Genomic DNA, 21,549 nt, shown 5'->3' with positions numbered 1-21,549 from the left:
AGCTGCTCGGAATATAGGTCTCTTCCACGTCAGACTTTTTTTCAAACAATCAATAAATTTCCAAACAGTAGGATGTTGCATTCCAAGTTCATTTTGCAGTCTTCCATGAGCATCTTCTGCGTTATCTTTTGTCCTGTCTTCGTCATTTAAGGAGAGTTCATAAACGTTCCACATTTCCTGTGGAAAAAGTAGAGCACGTCTGCCATTACCCCTTCTTTTCTTCTGCCAACACAGGTGTCCTCAAGCCAATCATGAAGCACTTGAAGTTCATCTGGTGGCTTCAGTTACATATTCCATGGGAACAAAATTTAATGCCAGGGCCTGGTTTTTTTTCTCTCCTACTTCTCCCAACACACAGTCGTTTTCATCACAACTATCAAAGAGCTGTCACAGACTTATCGAGGTCACCTCCCGATTGTTTTTAATAAAAATAAAAATGCGGGTTAACGGAGGAGGTTAATGGGTCCTTTAAGGGTTGCCAAATATCATAATGATTAAAAATTAAGAAAGTCGTATCTTATAAATCCGACCTCAGTCAGTCATCAAGAGATTCGTGTCTTATTAACACAATCACAGATGTGTCTGCGGCGGTCAGTTGGCCGCGGCGAATTGGTCGGCGGCTAGGTGGCCGCGGCCAGTTGCCCCAGTCCCTTGCCCGCCACCTTACCAAACCGTCACCGAATCTTCGTCTTCCCGTGAACTACCACTCCCTCCTTCCTTGGTCTTTGTCCCGCCAGCGATGGCCACTACATAAGCTCTCGCAGTGGATGGACGGCAAGGAGACCCGGAGCCGCGAGGAAGAGAGGGTACGTACTAAGGAAGAGGCAGCACAACACCGCGAGGAAGAGCGGGTGCGTCCAGAAGAGGAGGAAGCGCAACCCCGCCTTCTCCCATGTCGGGAGGAAGACACAACTTTTGGAGGCATTGCTTGCAAGTGTCTTGCTGAAACGCTCCTCCTTCCCTCCTCATGATACCACCAAGCCAGAGAAGAGGCATACGCCACAGCATGGCGCCACTGATTCAGCATTGGGGGCATATGTCAAGGCCTTTGTCAACCCCCCACCACAGCCCCCCACGTGACGGGACGTTCCTATGCATCCGTAAGTTGAGGCGTCGATGGGAGGATTACGCCACCATGGTCGACCTGGCGAGAATTGTCCTGTTAATGGCGTGCTTGTCGTCAGAAACACAGCGGATTCCGGAGTACACACTTCAGGTTCCTTCCCGATTCATCACGTCCTGTGGAAGAGGTGCTCGACCTTCTGCAGAAGCACGTTAGGGATCGGAGCTAGGAAGCCCTCCGTCGACGCACCTTCTCCAACTGTAACATACCGAGAGTTAGGGCTTCGACGACTTCCTTGCACGTCTAAAGAGTCTGTCGGAATAGATTGACGTGCGTGCATAACAGAATGCACGCTGCAAGAAGACCTGGATGACGCCCATGCCGGAACGGAACGGACAGTTGTTGCAGCGACTCATTTCCATTGACGCTTGCTGCACGCTTCAGGAAGCAGTGACGGTGCGTTGGTCTTGTGATGCCACCAAGTCTGCGACCATACGGGCCCCGCCCGCCTCCTGCTCTTTGAGGACTCGCACAGTACAAGAGGGGAAAAAAGTGGCCCATACGACGGTTGCTGACGCACACAGTACCACACTCCGACCCAACACTGCATACAGGAGCTGTGCCACGCAGCACGGGCATAACCAGTAACGGTAAGCTCTGAGGGGCTTGAACCTTCGCGCGGGCTGTATGCCAAGGGCTGGCCCGCATAAGCTATTCCGCCGTAGTGACCTGCTACGGGTGTGGTCGCGAAGAGCACAGGTTCCACATCATCAAATGTCCTGCAAAAGGGTCTCAGTGCAACGTTTGTCGTCACTTCAGGCACTACGAAAGGTTCAGCAACCAACACAAGCCCACGCATCCACTCCTTGGAGTAGGTAGGAAGACACCTACCGAACTAATTTTCATTCTGTGAAACACCATCTCTCCTCCTCTAAACCTCACCTTCTCTTCCTCACCGAAACACAGGTTTCTGAAGCTACTGACAGCAATCTCTATTCTGTTCCCTCCTACTATCTCTATCTCAAATTTGAATCCAAAGCTGGATGTTGCGTCTACGTGCGCAACGACATCACTTGTTCTCGTGCCCACGACCTATCAAAGCAGATACTAGTATATGGCACGCCGGCACCAGAGTGTGTGAGTGTGTGAGCCGCACCGAGGCCACTTCACCTCCACCAAGCCCAACCAGGTCGGAACTGCTTGTTCTCCACAACTACACGTCCTCGTTGGAGGCAAAGCAGCACTTCCTGAAGGTGTACCCGGATCTACTGGTGACGAAGGAGGACCTAAATTTTAGGTCCTCCTACGTCACCAGTGAACCCCCTCGGCACACACTCTAACCTACACCATTGAAGGCGGTGGCAGGTCCCCTGATGAAAATCCACCTGCATGATGACGCAGTCATTTGCGATACACACTCCTCGGCTTATTCTCTCGCCTTCAGGGAAGCCGTCATGAAAGAACTGGGTTATATGATGGCTCAGTGCATCATCGCCCCCGCTGGCGACGACTCATTCCCTTGGTGTCACCAAATGGCTGAGGCCAAGCTTAACGGTGGGGTACGCATCGCCGCCGACCTGTCAAAACTCAAAAGCCAGGTGTCCCATCTACCTCAGCTTTCACCCACACCCTTTACAACCATACAGAGTATGGAACCGAGTGCATGGTTTTCATTACGGTCGACACCCTTTGGAGGAACTGGCAAATTCCGCTGGCAGAGAAAGACCAGTCACTCACCACCTGTATGAAGCCTTTCGGACGCTTTCCCTATTGCCGTGGCCCCATGTGTTTTGTGGCCACGGACCACGCCTTCTATTTACGAAGAGACACGACACTGAGAGGCTTGATCAACTGCATGAAGGTAGCAGACAACCTGCTGCTCTCCGACAAAGACTATCTCACGCACCTCCACCACAACGACGAGGGGATGATATTGCTGCCGATCCGGAGAGGCAACTTTGCCACACTTGCAACCCCACTGAACTTAGGTCGTTTATGGGCTTGATGAACCAGATGGCCGCCGCTTTACCGCTCCCTCCCTGATTAGCCAGAAGAGGACATTCACATGGACTCTTGACCACAATCGGGCCCATAGCTGGGCGTTATCGCGATAAGTTATCGCGATACTTTATCGCTGATAACAAAATCGGGTTATCGGCCATCCGCTACTTATTTAAATATATATCGGTATCTTCGTTACTTTTGTAACCAAACTAGCGATAATCGCTACTTTTTTCTGCCTCTCAGAAAAAAAACGTTGTCTCCTCCCTACTGCGCATGCGTGGCCCGGGCGCCCGGTGTTCTTTGAAAAAACTTCGGTGGTGAAGAGATTTCATACTTAGATCATCAACATTAAAATACTAGGTTATTTTTTTGTTACTCAAAAATCAATATATCAATGAGAAAAATCATTTAACTTTGCCCCAAAAATGATTATTCATTGCCTCAAATTTGATATTTCATATTCGTTTGTGAGCATGCCATGGTATTGAAGGCACCCGGTGCTGTGTTATTTGGTGTCCCATCGTCGACAGCTGGCGCTTTTGTTTACAAACACGTAATGGTCTCTCGTGAACTGCGCATGTTCAGACCAGTAAAGGTAGCCCTGTACAGTCTCACAAAGCTTTTTAACACATTAAGAGTTGCTGGAAGGCTGAATCAGACATACAGTACCACCATCCTCGCTGTTTCTAGAACGACACTCTGTACATATAAATACAACTCGTACAGAGTGTCGGTGTAGAAACAGCGGGGATGGTGGTAGTGGTACTGTATGTCTGATTCAGCCTTCCAGTAACTCTTAATTACGGTTAAAAAGCTTTGTGAGACTGTACAGGTCTACGCTTGCTGGTCTGAGCATGCACAGTTCACGAGAGACCAGTGTTTGTAAGCTAAAGCGCCAGCTTTGACACCGGTTCAGGCGTTGCTAGTATTACCGTCCATAGGTACGTGTCAACGTGTGGTTTTCAGGTTTCGTAAGTTTTCTAAAATACGGATATAATGAAAATATCAATTCATCTTTGTTTTTTATTTGAAATATCAATATAGTATCGTTTTCGCCTATCGGACTTATCGCGAGCTAGTATCGGAATTGTGGATTTATATCGGTATCGGTTATCGGTTATCGCCTATATTTGTGTCTCCAGTTAACGAATATCGGTTATCACTGATAAGGTTTTCCATTATCAGTTATCGGTTATCGGGAATAAGATTTTATGTTATCGTGCCCACCTATGATCGGGCCTTTCATAAGGTGAATGAGGCTCTGCCAAGTCCACCTTCTCTCGCTAAGTTACACCCAGTACTCCCCACAATCATGCAGATGGATGCCTCACGCCAGTGCAGTGTTTGTTACGCCCTCCTGCAGGACCAAGGCGGAGGAAAGTTCCGGCTGGTCCAGTGCGACTCGCGTTTTCTTACTGATACCGTGAATCGTTACGCCACCATTGGGCTTAAGGAGCTGGCAGGGGCATGAGCCATGTCAAAGAGCAAGTTTTACCTGAATGACCTCCGACACGTGGACCTCATCATGGACTATAGGCCCTTGGTACCGATCCTGAACAGCTAGACACTGGACGCCAACGAGAATCAGCGCCTCCAGCGACTGAAGGAGAATATCTCGGCATTCGTCTTGACGGCTGTGTGGCGTGCGTGCAAAGAGTTGTGCTTTTTCCCGCTCGCCAGTCAGCCACCCAACTCAACTCCGGTGGACGAAATGCTAGGCACGCAGGCCGGTCTTTCCGTCAGCAGTGGCGTTAAACTGCAGACCGTAGACTACGTCGCCCGCTCCCAGCCTTTGTCAGCCCTTTATGAGGATCTGGTACTTGAGAAGCTACGGTACGTGGCCAGCGACGACCCTTCCTATACGCCATGCTAATGAAAACCGTAAGAGCTGGATTAACTCCATAACGCCCTACCCATATACTGGAAAATACGGCAGAACGTCTGCATAGATGGGTAACTGGTCCTGTACACTGCTCCTGTGATCCTCCATGCAACTCTGTCGCTATGTGTGACTTATTGTGTGCACTTCTTGTTCCCAGGACGAGCACTGCAATCAGTTAGGCAAAAATATTCTATGGAATAATTAGATGAAGTAATAAGAAGTGAGAAGCATTATCTTAGTATTCATTTAATATCAGAATGGGGGTAAGCATTGCTTTGATGTTTACAGGTTCATGTTACACTACCTGGAAATTGAGCTCCTCGCGGTTCATGTCACAAGCCCACAGAATATTACTCCGTTTTCGGAAGCACATCCTCAGGGTTGGAACTTTCCTGTGAAGTAACAACGAAAGTTAGATAGTTGGATACATAGACTAACTGAATACTTAATATATATATATATATATATATATATATATATATATATATATATATATATATATATATATATATATATATATATATATATATATATATATATATATATATATATATATCTCGAGTAACTGTCTTTAAACAACATAAAAAATATCTCAACAACACCACTGTGCCAGGAATCGAACCCGTGCCTTCTGAAAAGAGGTCAAGGCAGCATATCAACCACGCCACCGATGAGCTAAACGACACCACGCCAGAAGCTACCTTGTGCAGCCAATCTGACGCCCCATCCCCGCACGGGTCGTGAGGGTTAAGGTGTCCCGCTCACACTCGTGACTGGTTGGATACACTTTTAATCAGCCCCATATGACACACACTGTGGGTATGTACATCGAGGAACTGTCTTTAAACAACAACAAAAAAACTCAAAAACACCACTGTGCCAGGAATCGAACCCGTGCTTTCTGAACAGAAGTCTGGGCAGCATATCAACAACGCCACCGATGAGCTGAAAGACAACACGGTAAAAGCTACCTTATGCTCCCAATCTGACGCCCCATCCCCGCACGGGCCGCAAAGGTTAAGGTGTCCCGCTCACACTCGTGACTTGTTGGGAAGTTTTAAGCAGCCCCATATGACACACACTGTAGGTATACACATCGATGAACCTGAGGCACTCAAGCAGATACTTGAGAGGTTAGCACAGGGGAGAGGGGCCAGGAAGACGAAGAGGAAGGAAAATAGGACAGCCGAGTGCCACATGACCCAGCAAGCCCGTCACCCACTCAATCAGCCAGCCCCCTGGCAAGACATACTGAGCTGTTACATCAGGGCTGCAGTGAAAAAAAACATCATTTGTCATTACAGAAAATTACACAATTAAAAATTACATTATTGAGATGTTTGAGGCTCTCAGTGAAGCATGCCCAGCTTGATTATCCAGACTGAAGTTGACAATCATATCCAAGGCACTTGGTTGCATGTAAAGTGCAAAGTATGCCACTGTGACTCTCCAAAGACAGTCAGAGATGGCAAATTTTCTGAAAATAATGTCAAACTTGTTGCTAATTCTTTGCAAACATGATGAGTATTCCAGGAGAGCAACCACCATCAACACCATGCTCATGACAAAGAGTGTTTACTATGACCTCCAGAGCTATGTTTTAGATAATTTTTTTACCATTGAAAACTATTATAGACTAGAAAGACAAGCCAAGGCACCCCACAGACCATTGGAGCGAGCAAAGAAAGCTTCTGCAGCTCAATAAGCTACAGGAAGTTTCTAAATACTTGCTAGGAACTTTGGTAGAGTGTGGAGAAGCGGCCTACCTCTGGTAAACCAAAAAACACACATGAAACTGATGTTCCGATGATCCCGAGGGTGAAGTAAGCTATTACCGCTAAACGCCAGAAACATATTAATCACCTACTTCTACGAGAGTTCAGCTACAACTACCATTTTCTCAGGGTTACATGACCACATGACAAAGATGACACTTACCAGATTCCGTAAAGATAAGTCGAATACTTTGTGAGATATGGAGTAATATGTAATGTTTTTGTCCACGCTAATTTTTCAAGAATCTACTTTTGGGCGTTTTAAAAATGAATCCCAAATTTATTTATTTACCAAACTGCACAATTTTTTTTCAACATTTATTATTCAGCCTATTCCCTAACTCTTCCTCAGTCTGAAATGTAAGATAGAGAATTTCAAGTATTTTATTTTTAAGTTATAAAAAAAGTGAACCCCCTTTTTTTATAAATATGTAAAAAAAAAAAAAAAATAGAAGAAAATAGACTATAAAAATACAATTTTGTTCCTAGCATATTATTTGAAATATGTTGAATTTTAAAGTTAAGTGGAACTGCCTGTCGTTCCATACTGAGAAGTAGATAGCTTATACGTTGTAATGTGGTTCAAAGGGTGAGACTCTAAAATGAGGACGAAGATGATACTGAGCAGGAGTTTAGGAAGAAGAGAAGGACGACAACATGTAACATCAGGATATCCACACTGAAAGAAATAGGAAGTTTAACTTGTTATTATCGTACACTTGAGCTACTTACGAACCTGAAGGTGTGCAGCAGTGCACGTTTGATGTGGTCTTCGGTGAGGGGCACAGCGGAGCGTAACGTTAACCCATACACAGTTACGAAATAGCCTTTTTTGTTGGCAGAGTTCAGAACAGCCTCAAAATCCGTGGCCGGCCGAAGCCAGATGAATGACGAATCCTCAGCCATTTCTGAAAGGATAAAGACTGTCACTTAGGAGCCAAGTTAGAGTCTATTTGTATAAATTTACTACCGACATGTGCTCAGTAATCCCATGACGTTGTCACACATTGGTTATTAAATAATTTATAAATAAACAGATTAGTGTCAAAGAATCTCATTTTATCAATTCCCATCCTCATGCTAACCATTCCCTGCCATTAAAGTTGCCTGAAATGTAGTTTTCCTTGATATCTGATATCAATATAATTATGATAGCTACACTATTGAGCCTGCTAGCAACATAAATCTATCCCTTCTACAACCTTGCTTTATATAACATTCTTTATATGCTCATAATTTTCTCAGTCAGTCAATAGGGGCATTTTTCGGGGGCATGTCGCCTCGTCCACCTGACGAAGGCAGTCCCCACTGGCAAGTCTTCATACCCCCCCCCACCCACCCATCCTCAGGGCATGACGACGGGATCTCGACTTGCTCGAGTCACGAACAACGTGGGTATCCTCTTGACCTCCTCTATTCGAGGTTGTCTCTTTGATGGAGGCGGTGGCTGACTCGACAGAGTGACGGCGCCGCGTTCAGGAGGACGCGAATTCAATCCCCGTCCGGTGTCACCAAGTTGGGATTTTTCAGCCGCTGCCGAGTGGCTTAAAACGACCCACATGCTGTGCAGAAGACCACCTATCAACCCGGACTCTAGATTCTAGGATTAAAGATGAGCTCCGGGAGGGCAGCATGAGCCAATGCAAGATGGCGCCACAATAAACACTCGCCTGCACCAGAACGGGCTGGGCCGACCATCAGGCCCCACCGGGAAGAAGCCTTGGGCCGACCATGAGGCCCCATTGGGAAGAAGCCTACCGGCGCAATAGGCCGCGACGTTAATAAAAAAGACAAAGGACACAAGTGAATTGAAGATCTGACTCTTTTTCCTTCAGCTTAGGTATCGAAAATGATATATACTCGTGATGAGCGAGTCGTTAACACTGTAGGCCAAAGCAATCCGCTGTAAAACTTCGTAAGGAGACTCACCACTGTTTTGCACTATACTACCACAATATGTACAATTTTCCTTAATATCTGTGCCACACGCGTGAACAGATTATACTGAACTACTTCATCTAATAAACTTCGAAATACCTGTACGTTGCTTTTGGGCAGGGAAGCCTGGAGTATCAAGGGTATCGACTCCTCGTGCAGTGCCTCAAGAGCCATCTCCAAAATTTTCAACAACTCCGCAAGAATTACTTCATCATCGGCAAGAAAAGGTAAGTGATCCTGGGACTGCTAATAGATGCTCCCCAATAACTCTGATCCACAACTCTGCCAAGTACCCAGCCCATACAAGTGTATAAAAGTGCTGGGGCAAGGATAAAGCCCTGGATCACTTTCGCTTTCGCGGTAAAGTAGTTATACACGCGTCCCTTACACTTCACAGCACTCTCATCATCAGTACAGACTAGTCGGTAGACCAACAAACCCAGTAAGATTCTCGCGGTATCGCGGGTGATCCTAGAGTGCCTCGCAAGGCACTGAATTAAACGACTTATAAATATTTATATATGCTGCAAGCATCTCAAGTCAAAACTCACGTCGGTGCACCACCAATAGAGGGTATAATAAGATACGATCAGTTGTCGACTTATCAGGCGTAAACCAGGGCTGTTCAGGTCTCTCCAGCTGCGAATTCGCATGGGCAATAGATGGGCAAGTACCTTGCCTGGCACGCTGAGCAGCGTAAAACCACAGTAGTTGCTGCAGTCTTGTCGGTCCCCTTTCCTGTTCCCGATAGGGTTGACCAGCCCCCTCTTCGAGTCAGGAGAAATGGTATCAGATTCCCATACCGCAGTCTAGACCCCATACAAGCTGCCTTGTATTCAGCCTTTAAAAGTTTCGCATTTATGGTACAGACACCAAGTGCCTCTTCACATCTACACCTAGCCTCAGTCTCTCTGACATCATCAAGAGATGATGTGCTTGCTTCGATGGGTAGAGCAGCATCAACCATCAGCACCCCAGCAGCTGAAAGCTTCTCTCGCGTATCGTCCGCTATGTACAACTCAGTCCATAGATCCCTATGCCCATCCATGTCTGGCGCGAGGCAACCGTCTACTGATCGGATGACTGAGAGGGAGGCTTATAGCGGAGCTACTACAGGGCTCGGTAAGCATGTCGGAGGGCATTTCCATTTAAATAGCCCTCGGCATCCTGAACGAGACTCTTGACATATATATCCTTGTCTCTCCTCAGGAGAGGTCTAGTCCTACGTGACAGAGCTTTATATTTTTATCGACTCTTAGCAAGCTTAGCAGGGTGACTCTTCTCGATATCTTCTATCGTCTCCCAGAGGTAAACCCACTCGTAGTTATCGAGCCCTCTCCAATGCACTCCTACGTTTGAAAGTACCCTACAGTTCTAAAGGGTCTTCAAGGAAGCTGAACACATTTAACCGATTTGAGGCTGATACAGCACACTCCTGATCTCATGGCAGATATTTCAGTCACTCCAGAAAGATTACAATATTGTTTAAGCTCTAGATTCCTCATGACCTGACATAGCTTGAGCTTGAGTGTTGCAACAACAAACCTATTATCAGTTGCAAAAAACTCACCGAGACGAGGAGTCGCCATGTAGGGCTCCCAAGCTAGCTGCCACGTAGCATTCCTCTCACCTTCTCACGATAACAACGCAATGCGCAATCGACCGTACAAATGACCACGAGTACCCACCTATCTAAGATCATACCTGTATAATATAATCTAGAACACCACACAATTACGAAGTTTCACCTGAATATTAACACCACAAAACACCACAGAAATACAAAATATCACCTTAATATTATTACTTATGACGAACAATAATAGAGCATGGAATAAGAGGGCATACTGAGATGTTCTCAATGCAAGTAGTAGTAGTCGTAATAGATGTTATTGTTGTTGTTGCAGCTGTAAATGTTTTTATTGTTGTAGTAATAATAAGTCTCGTATTATTATTATTATAAGTAGTAATTTTAGTAGTAGCAACAAAAATAGTAGTATAGCAGTAATATTAGTAGCAGCATTAGTCGTAATAGTAGTAGAGGTAGTAATGGTAGGAGTAGCGGTGGTAGTAGTTGTAGTAGCAGTAGCAGTAGTTGTAGTAGAAATACGGTAAAGGTGGAGCTGGGAGAATACACACAAGCTGCTCGTGGTGGCGGTGCTCCGTCTACTTACCCCCGAGAGCCTGTGGTAGGAGAGAAACCTTAACCCGATACAGGACCAGTGGAACAACCGGGTTATCACGTTGTACCTTAGCCAGGTTTCACCAGGCATCCATTTATCGGCTATCTCGTAGGGAAGGATGATGAACTGGGTGGGCTGACGACTCGTAGTCAGTGACGCTAACCTCTGCAAGGCGGAGGCGTCTATATAGTTACTTCAACTACCACCAACTCTACCATTCCCACAACCATTACTACTACTGAAATCATTACTACCACTGCTAATACTACAATTACTATGTATTACTTACTATTACTACTACAACTATTCCTACTACTACTACTACTACTACTACTGCTACGATTATTTCTACTACTACTACTACTACTACTACTACTACTACTACTACTACTGCTGCTAATACTAATAACATTTATACTAAAAATAATATCAGTAGTAGTTGTAGAAAAGTTGTTAATACCACTAATTCTGCAAGTCATTTGGCCCTTGGCATACTTACCTTTATCTGTCCGCTTATCAACACGCTGCCGCTGATCAATACGTGATGATAGTTTTGACTGCACCTGTTGGAGGAAGGTCAGTCAAAATATTTACAAGCCAAGGCTACTTCACGATTTATGTGGGAACAAAGCCGTGGTACTCGAGTGGGTGCAGGAAAAGTACTGGCCAGACGAATGAGAACTTAACTGCGTGACTTGCAGAAGGCTCTCATACACAATGCAACCCTTCATTTTTTTTTTTTACGTCGTGGCATATTGCGCCGGTAGGCTTCTTCCCGGTGGGTCCTGATGGTCGGCCCAACCCGTTCTGGCGCAAGCGAGTGTTTATAGTGGCGCCATCTTGCATTGGCTCATGCTGCCCTCCCGGAGCTCATCTTTAATCCTAGAATCTAGAGTCCGGGTTGATAGGTGGTCTTCTGGACAGCATGTGGGTAGTTTTAAGCCATTCGGCGGCGGCTGAAATATCCCAGCTTGGTGGCACCGGGCGGGGATTGAACTCGCGTCCTCCTGAACGCGGGGCCGTCTTGCTATCCATTCAACCACCGCCTACCCACCTCATTCATGCTTTATCACAAGTGCCAGTTGCCGCCAGCAGCATTAACTGCATATGCTCGTATGTCATTAGTGTTTGTGACATTGTAACAAAACGTAGGCATGCACTGCGTCTAGTTGAGCAAGAATTGGTAATAGAAGAAGTGGAAGAAACCTTAATCATAGTAATAATAACATTAGTCTAGTTCAAAAGCTGCTGTAGCAACATCTTCTGCGGATGCTTCTACTACAACCGACACAGTTATGACAACTTACAATATTACCACTACTGCTACTACTACAAATATATACTGACATTACAACTACTTCTACTACTACTACTGCTACTACTATTACTACTTTTTTTTTCTATTACATAAATGATACCTCCACCCATGTTTATTTTCCCGACACATAATCATGGATGGCTCCATAGCTTGGAGGTCATTAGCCCCAACTCTGTTCGTTATTGACTGTGGCATCCAACCATATCACTCATACTACCTGACACTAAATCACCTATCATCTATTGCGTCTAGATCCCCCTTTCCTTCCCTACTCAAGTCACTCCCGACCCACCCTAATGTCACTCTCCACCACTATGGCTTCATAGTCCATATTGGAGATGTTGGTGGCTTTTGGGCCAGAGTGTCTGGTGCCCCTGAGACATAGGATGGCCGACCTGAGCAGGGAGAACGAGAGGCGACACCTCATCCAGGCGACAACGTGGCTCCTTGGCTGATGCTTCTTTTCTGAGATTAGTTCCACGAGTCGTGCATAGAAGCATCGGGCCCTGGGACCCATCCCACCGGATGTGGTGAAGGCGAGGGGGGTGGACCGGCCCTGATCCACATGTTGGATTCTTTCACCGTATGCCCTTGTCTTCTGCTCGTTCCTCTGGTGGGCGGCTTCCAGGGGCAGCTCACGGTGACAGGCAGCCATCGGGTCGAATATGCGGATGTCCATGAACGCCCGCTGTCCGCGCACCCAGAATCCGCGGGCACTTACATCAACCCGTGCCTCCTGTGAGGTATTGGCCGTCCTATACCGAAGGTGTTCGCCGTCCAGGAGAAGCAGTGCCGGCTCGGTAGTGACGTCTTGGTATACCTCCCCGAGCATGCTGGCTGTCAGATCCCTCACTTCATCGTGTCAAATACAGACGAAGCCTCCCTTTTTACATCTCGTGGTGTGGGTGACATCATTTGGTGATCCACATGCACAGAGATCAGGCAGTCCCTCAATCGGCCAGCCATATCTCAGAGCAACAGCGTCGACAAATTCTTGTTTGTTGAGGCTGATGCCTTTTGCTCTGATTGGTATTGACGTTAGCCAGTTAGAGGCGCTTGCCTCTTGTGCTGTGTGTATTTTTCTACCCGTTTCTGTGAACAGGTGGTGTGTAAGACGGTCCAGCTCGTCTTTTTGGTCCTGTTGCCTTTCTTCTGAGATTTTTCTTTTTATTTCTCTTATTTCTGTTTGGTCTATCTCGCCCTCTGCCTCCTGAGCGATGATCCTGTTGATGAGTGACCTGGTAAGGCTGATGGAGTTTTGGTTTTCCTTATCAACCAGCTTCTCAGGGTTGGTGATCCCCATTCCACCCAGTCTTGGAAGAAGTGTTAGCATATCCCTCTCAACCTCCCTCAAAGCATGAGATTTCACCAGCGCCGGCAGGAATACATTCTTGACGGAATTTTCCAGTGGTCGGAGGAGTCGACTGATGCCGGGGATGGTGCGCATCAGGAACATCCACCGATGTTGGATGCCGTGGGTGTACGCTGAATAGGCAGCGTGTGGCTCAGTCTTGGCAATGGCAGACAAAGCCTCTATTTCCTTCACCCACCCAGCCACCTTGTCTCCTACGTACTCCCTCCTACATACCTCTGTCCCGATCACTGCACTCAAGTGGCCTTGTCCGTCCCTTGTCACAATGACGCCACTTCCCATAATACTTTCCGCGGCACGGTCATAATGTTCAGGTTTGACAACAAGGACAGAATTGGTGGCGCCAGGGATGCATCCTATCTCAGGGCCTGCTACTACTACTACTACTACTACTACTACTACTACTACTACTACTGCTACTACTATTACAGCTACTAGTACTACTACTATTACTACTATTACAGCTACTACTACTACTACTACTTTCTACTACTACTACTACTACTACTACTACTACTACTGTTACTACTACTACTACTACTACTATTACTACTACTACTACTACTACTACTACTACTACTACTACTACTACTACTACTACTACTACTACTACTACTATTACAGCTACTACTACTACTACTACTACTACTACTACTACTACTGTTACTACTACTACTACTGTTACTACTACTATTACTACTACTACTACTACTACTACTACTACTACTACTACTACTGGTAATCATAATCATAATCATAATAAAAATAATAATAATAATAATAATAATAATAATAATAATAATAATAATAATAGTAATAATGATAATTCTACTACTACTACTACTACTACTACTACTACTACTACTTCCCAAGAGTAGATACACAAAAGCTTTAATCCTTCCCTGCAAGCCACTCCTATGGCAAATGGATTGATTAAATCACTGAACGCAGGCAGCCTAGTTATGAGCCAAAAGGCTTTCTGCTGCCTGCTAGTCCATGTTTCCATGTTTCCATGTTACTTCTACTACTACTACTACTACTACTTCTACTACTATTACTACTACTACTACTTTTTATTTTTTACAACAAAGGAGGGAGCTCAAGGGCACACAAAAAAAGAAAACAATAATAAAAAAAAGCCCGCTACTCGCTGCTCCCAAAAAAGAATTCAAAGAGGTGGCCGAAAGAAAGATCAATTTCGGAAGGAGAGGTGTCCTGATACCCTCCTCTTGAAAGAGTTCAAGTCGTAGGCAGGAGGAAATACAAATGAAGGAAGGTTGTTCCAGAGTTTACCAGCGTGAGGGATGAAAGAGTGAAGATGCTGGTTAACTCTTGCATAAGGGGTTTGGACAGTGTAGGGATGAGCATGAGTAGAAAGACGTGTGCAGCGGGGCCACGGGAGGGGGGGAGGCAGCATGCAGTTAGCAAGTTCAGAAGAGCAGTCAGCGTGGAAATATCGATAGAAGATAGAAAGAGAGGCAACATCGCGGCGGAATTTAAGAGGTAAAAGGCTATCAGTAGGAGGAGGAGAGCTGATGAGACGAAGAGCCTTAGACTCCACTCTGTCCAGAAGAGCTGTGTGAGTGGATCCCCCCCACACGTGAGATGCATACTCCATATGAGGGCGGACAAGGCCCATGTATATGGATAGCAACTGCGCGGGGGAGAAGAACTGGCGGAAACGATACAGAATGCCCAACCTCGAGGAAGCTGATTTAGCAAGAGAGGAGATATGAAGTTTCCAGTTGAGATTTTGAGATAAGGATAGACCGAGGATATTTTCTGTTGAAGAAGGTGACAACTGAGTGTTGTCAAAGAATAGGGGATAGGTGTTTGGAAGATTGTGTCGAGTTGATAGGTGGAGAAATTGTGTTTTTGAGGCATTGAAGGACACAAGGTTCCTTCTGCCCCAATCGGAAATGATAGCAAGGTCTGAGGTTAAGCGTTCTGCAGCCTCCAGTCTGCAGTCGTGTACTCCCTGATGTGTTGGTCTTCTATTGAAAGAGGTTGAATAATGCAGAGTGGAGTCGTCGGCGTATGAATGGACAGGACAGTTTTTTATGGAAAGAAGATCATTGATGAATAACAGGAAGAGAGTGGGTGATAGGACAGAGCCCTGTGGAACGCCACTGTTGATAGATTTAGGGGAAGAGCAGTGACCGTCTACCACCGCAGAGATAGAACGGTCGGAAAGGAAACTGGAGATAAAGGAACAGAGAGGAAAATAGAATCCGAAAGAGGGCAGTTTAGAAAGCAAAGACTGGTGCCAGACTCTATCGAAGGCTTTCGATATGTCTAGCGCAACAGAGAAAGTTTCACCGAAACGGCTAAGAGAGGATGACCAAGAGTCAGTTAAGAGAGCAAGAAGATCGCCAGTAGAACGCCCCTTGCGGAATCCATACTGGCGATCAGATAGAAGGTTAGAAGTGGAAAGTTACTTTTGAATCTTCCGGTTAAGGACTTATTCAAAAGCTTTAGATAGACAGGAAAGTAAAGCTATAGGGCGGTAGTTTGAGGGATTGGAACGGTCACCCTTCTTAGGCACAGGCTGTACAAAGGCATACTTCCAGCAGGAAGGAAAGATAGATGTTGATAGGCAGAGACGAAAGAGTTTGACCAGGCAGGGTGTCAGCACAGAAGCAAAGTTTTTAAGGACAATAGGAGGCACTCCATCAGGTCCATAAGCCTTCTGAGAGTTGAGGCCAGAGAGGGCATAGAAAACATCATTTGGAAGAATCTTAATGACAGGCATAAAGGAGTCAGAGGGGGATGAGTAGGAGGAATATGCCCAGAATCGTCCAGGGTGGAGTTCTTACAGAAAGTTTGAGCGAAGAGTTCAGCCTTAGAGACAGATGAGACGGCAGTGCTGCCGTCAGGGTTAAGGAGAGGAGGGAAAGAGGAAGAAGTGAAATTGGAAGAGATATTTTTGGCTAGATGCCAGAAGTCACGGGAAGAATTAGAAGGAGCAAGGTGTTGACATTTTCTATTAATAAAAGAAGTTTTGGTGAGTCGGAGAGTAGATTTGGCACGATTCCGGGCTGAAATGTAAAGATCTAAGTTAGTGGGAGTTCAAAGGCTCTGGAACCTTTTGTGAGCTGCCTCTCTATCTTTTATAGCACGAGAACAAGCGTGATTAAACCAAGGCTTTTTAGCATGAGGAGTAGAGAAAGTACGTGGAATGTATGCCTCCATTCCAGAGACAATCACCTCTGTGATGCGCTGAGCACACACAGTGGGGTCTCTCCTGGAAGAAGTAATCATTCCACGGGAAATCGGAAAAGTACATCCTCAGGTCGTCCCACCGAGCTGAAGGAAAATGCCAGAAGCATCGCCTCTTCGGCGGGTCCAGAGGATGTACAGGAGCGATAGGACAGGATACAGAAATAAGGTTATGATCGGAGGAGCCCAACGGAGAGAACAGTTTGACAGAGTAAGCAGAAGGATTAGAGGTAAGGAAGAGGTCTAGAATGTTGGGCCTGTCTCCAAGACGGTCGGGAATACGAGTAGGGTGCTGAACCAACTGCTCTAGGTCGTTGAGGAGAGCAAAATTGTAGGCTTGTTCACTATTACTACTACTACTACTACTACTACTACTACCACTACTACTACTACTACTACTACTACTACTACTACTACTACTACTACTACTACTACTACCACTACTACTACTACTACTACTACTACTACTACTACTACTACTACTACTACCACCACTACTACTACTGCTACTACCACTACTACTTATACTACTACTACTACAACTACTACTACTACTACTACTACTACTACTTTTTAAATACAGCCTCCATCCATTAGAGTTGCGTTTTAAGAGGTATCTTTTCTCATATCCTTTCACAAAGTAATTCATTGGCCCCAACCCGCCAATGCTGTAGCCGACAACCATCTTTATTTTGAATTACAAACATGATTAAACATATTGTTCTTAAGCTGACAGAGCCTGGGGTTGATACGGCTATCAACCACCGTCGCCTCAAAGTCCAGGTCGGCAATGTGGGCCAGAGTGTCTGGTGCCCCTGAGACATAGGATGGCCGACCTGAGCATGGAGAACGAGAGGCGACACCTCATCCAGGCGACAACGTGGCTCCTTGGCTGATGTTTCTTTTATGAGATTAGTTCCACGAGTCGTGCAAAGAAGCATCGGGCCCTGGGACCCATCCCGCCGGATGTGGTGAAGGCGAGGGGGGTGAACCGGCCCTGATCCACATGTTGGATTCTTTCACCGTATGCCCTTGTCTTCTGCTCGTTCCTCTGGTGGGCGGCTTCCAGGGGCAGCTCACGGTGACAGGCAGCCATCGGGTCGAATATGCGGATGTCCATGAACGCCCGCTGTCCGCGCACCCAGAATCCGCGGGCACTTACATCAACCCGTGCCTCCTGTGAGGTATTGGCCGTCCTATACCGAAGGTGTTCGCCGTCCAGGGGAAGCAGTGCCGGCTCGGTAGTGACATCTTGGCATACCTCCCCGAGCATGCTGGCTGTCAGATCCCTCACTTCATCGTGTCAAATACAGACGAAGCCTCCCTTTTTACATCTCGTGGTGTGGGTGACATCATTTGGTGATCCACATGCACAGAGATCAGGCAGTCCCTCAATCGGCCAGCCATATCTCAGAGCAACAGCGTCGACAAATTCTTGTTTGTTGAGGCTGAAGCATTTTGCTCTGATTGGTATTGACGTTAGCCAGTTAGAGGCGCTTGCCTCTTGTGCTGTGTGTATTTTTCTACCCGTTTCTGTGAACAGGTGGTGTGTAAGACGGTCCAGCTCGTCTTTTTGGTCGTGTTGCCTTTCTTCTGAGATTTTTCTTTTTATTTCTCTTATTTCTGTTTGGTCTATCTCGCCCTCTGCCTCCTGAGCGATGATCCTGTTAATGAGTGACCTGGTAAGGCTGATGGAGTTTTGGTTTTCCTTATCAGCCAGCTTCTCAGGGTTGGTGATCCCCATTCCACCCAGTCTTGGAAGAAGTGTTAGCATATCCCTCTCAACCTCCCTCAAAGCATGAGATTTCACCAGCGCCGGCAGGAATACATTCTTGACGGAATTTTCCAGTGGTCGGAGGAGTCGACTGATGCCGGGGATGGTGCGCATCAGGAACGTCCACCGATGTTGGATGCCGTGGGTGTACGCTGAATAGGCAGCGTGTGGCTCAGTCTTGGCAATGGCAGACAAAGCCTCTATTTCCTTCACCCACCCAGCCACCTTGTCTCCTACGTACTCCCTCCTACATACCTCTGTCCCGATCACTGCACTCAAGTGGCCTTGTCCGTCCCTTGTCACAATGACGCCACTTCCCATAATACTTTCCGCGGCACGGTCATAATGTTCAGGTTTGACAACAAGGACAGAATTGGTGGCGCCAGGGATGCATCCTATCTCAGGGCCTGCTACTACTACTACTACTACTACTACTACTACTACTACTACTGCTACTACTGTTACAGCTACTAGTACTACTACTACTACTACTACTACTACTACTATTACAGCTACTACTACTACTACTACTTTCTACTACTACTACTACTACTACTACTACTACTACTACTGTTACTACTACTACTACTGTTACTACTACTATTACTACTACTACTACTACTACTACTACTACTACTACTACTACTACTACTACTACTACTGGTAATCATAATCATAATCATAATAAAAATAATAATAATAATAATAATAATAATAATAATAATAATAATAATAATAATAGTAATAATGATAATCCTACTACTACTACTACTACTACTACTACTACTACTACTACTACTACTTCTTCCCAAGAGTAGATACACAAAAGCTTTAATCCTTCCCTGCAAGCCACTCCTATGGCAAATGGATTGATTAAATCACTGAACGCAGGCAGCCTAGTTATGAGCCAAAAGGCTTTCTGCTGCCTGCTAGTCCATGTTTCCATGTTTCCATGTTACTTCTACTACTACTACTACTACTACTACTACTACTTCTACTACTATTGCTACTACTACTACTTTTTTTTTTACAACAAAGGAGGGAGCTCAAGGGCACACAAAAAAAGAAAACAATAATAAAAAAAAGCCCGCTACTCGCTGCTCCCAAAAAAGAATTCAAAGAGGTGGCCGAAAGAAAGATCAATTTCGGAAGGAGAGGTGTCCTGATACCCTCCTCTTGAAAGAGTTCAAGTCGTAGGCAGGAGGAAATACAGATGAAGGAAGGTTGTTCCAGAGTTTACCAGCGTGAGGGATGAAAGAGTGAAGATGCTGGTTAACTCTTGCATAAGGGGTTTGGACAGTGTAGGGATGAGCATGAGTAGAAAGACGTGTGCAGCGGGGCCACGGGAGGGGGGGAGGCATGCAGTTAGCAAGTTCAGAAGAGCAGTCAGCGTGGAAATATCGATAGAAGATAGAAAAAGAGGCAATATCGCGGCGGAATTTAAGAGGTAAAAGGCTATCAGTAGGAGGAGGAGAGCTGATGAGACGAAGAGCCTTAGACTCCACTCTGTCCAGAAGAGCTGTGTGAGTGGATCCCCCCCACACCTGAGATGCATACTCCATATGAGGGCGGACAAGGCCCCTGTATATGGAAAGCAACTGCGCGGGGAAGAAGAACTGGCGGAAACGATACAGAATGCCCAACCTCGAGGAAACTGATTTAGCAAGAGAGGAGATATGAAGTTTCCAGTTGAGATTTTGAGTTAAGGATAGACCGAGGATGTTTAGTGTTGAAGAAGGTGACAGCTGAGTGTTGTCGAAGAATAGGGGATAGGTGTTTGGAAGATTGTGTCGAGTTGATAGGTGGAGAAATTGTGTTTTTGAGGCATTGAAGGACACAAGGTTCCTTCTGCCCCAATCGGAAATGAAAGCAAGGTCTGAGGTTAAGCGTTCTGCAGCCTCCAGTCTGCAGTCGTGTACTTCCTGATGTGTTGGTCTTCTATTGAAAGAAGTTGAATAATGCAGAGTGGAGTCGTCGGCGTATGAATGGACAGGACAGTTTTTTATGGAAAGAAGATCATTGATGAATAACAGGAAGAGAGTGGGTGATAGGACAGAGCCCTGTGGAACGCCACTGTTGATAGATTTAGGAGAAGAGCATTGACCGTCTACCACCGCAGAGATAGAACGGCCGGAAAGGAAACTGGAGATAAAGGAACAGAGAGGAAAATAGAATCCGAAAGAGGGCAGTTTAGAAAGCAAAGACTGGTGCCAGACTCTATCGAAGGCTTTCGATATGTCTAGCGCAACAGAGAAAGTTTCACCGAAACGGCTAAGAGAGGATGATCAAGAGTCAGTTAAGAGAGCAAGAAGATCGCCAGTAGAACGCCCCTTGCGGAATCCATACTGGCGATCAGATAGAAGGTTAGAAGTGGAAAGTTACTTTTGAATCTTCCGGTTAAGGACTTATTCAAAAGCTTTAGATAGACAGGAAAGTAAAGCTATAGGGCGGTAGTTTGAGGGATTGGAACGGTCACCCTTCTTAGGCACAGGCTGTACAAAGGCATACTTCCAGCAGGAAGGAAAGATAGATAGGCAGAGACGAAAGAGTTTGACCAGGCAGGGTGTCAGCACAGAAGCAAAGTTTTTAAGGACAATAGGAGGCACTCCATCAGGTCCATAAGCCTTCTGAGAGTTGAGGCCAGAGAGGGCATAGAAAACATCATTTGGAAGACTCTTAATAACAGGCATAAAGGAGTCAGAGGGGGATGAGTATGAGGAATATGCCCAGAATCGTCCAAGGTGGAGTTCTTACAGAAAGTTTGAGCGAAGAGTTCAGCCTTAGAGACAGATGAGACGGCAGTGCTGCCGTCAGGGTTAAGGAGAGGAGGGAAAGAGGAAGAAGTGAAATTGGAAGAGATATTTTTGGCTAGATGCCAGAAGTCACGGGAAGAATTAGAAGGAGCAAGGTGTTGACATTTTCTATTAATAAAAGAAGTTTTGGTAAGTCGGAGAGTAGATTTGGCACGATTCCAGGCTGAAATGTAAAGATGTAAGTTAGTGGGAGTTCAAAGGCTCTGGA

General features: G+C 45.9%; 1 protein-coding gene across 1 annotated transcript in view; it reads right to left on the bottom strand.

The window, feature by feature from the left end:
* LOC126985654 (uncharacterized) overlaps positions 1–21,549 on the bottom strand; it is a 31,497-nt gene that overhangs the window by 5,635 nt on the left and 4,313 nt on the right. The window contains exons 2-3 of the mRNA XM_050840804.1: positions 7,461–7,632; positions 5,254–5,341 (exon numbers count right to left, since the gene is read on the bottom strand). Of these exons, the coding sequence (XP_050696761.1) occupies positions 5,254–5,341; positions 7,461–7,630 (258 nt within the window). The 5' untranslated portion in view covers positions 7,631–7,632. The remainder of the gene's footprint in view (positions 1–5,253; positions 5,342–7,460; positions 7,633–21,549) is intronic.

Source organism: Eriocheir sinensis, chromosome 60, assembly GCF_024679095.1.
Source record: "Eriocheir sinensis breed Jianghai 21 chromosome 60, ASM2467909v1, whole genome shotgun sequence".
Classification (NCBI taxonomy): Eukaryota; Metazoa; Arthropoda; class Malacostraca; order Decapoda; family Varunidae; genus Eriocheir; species Eriocheir sinensis.
The sequence above is the reverse complement of the archived record's forward strand: the minus strand, read 5'-3'. Positions and strand labels throughout refer to the sequence as shown.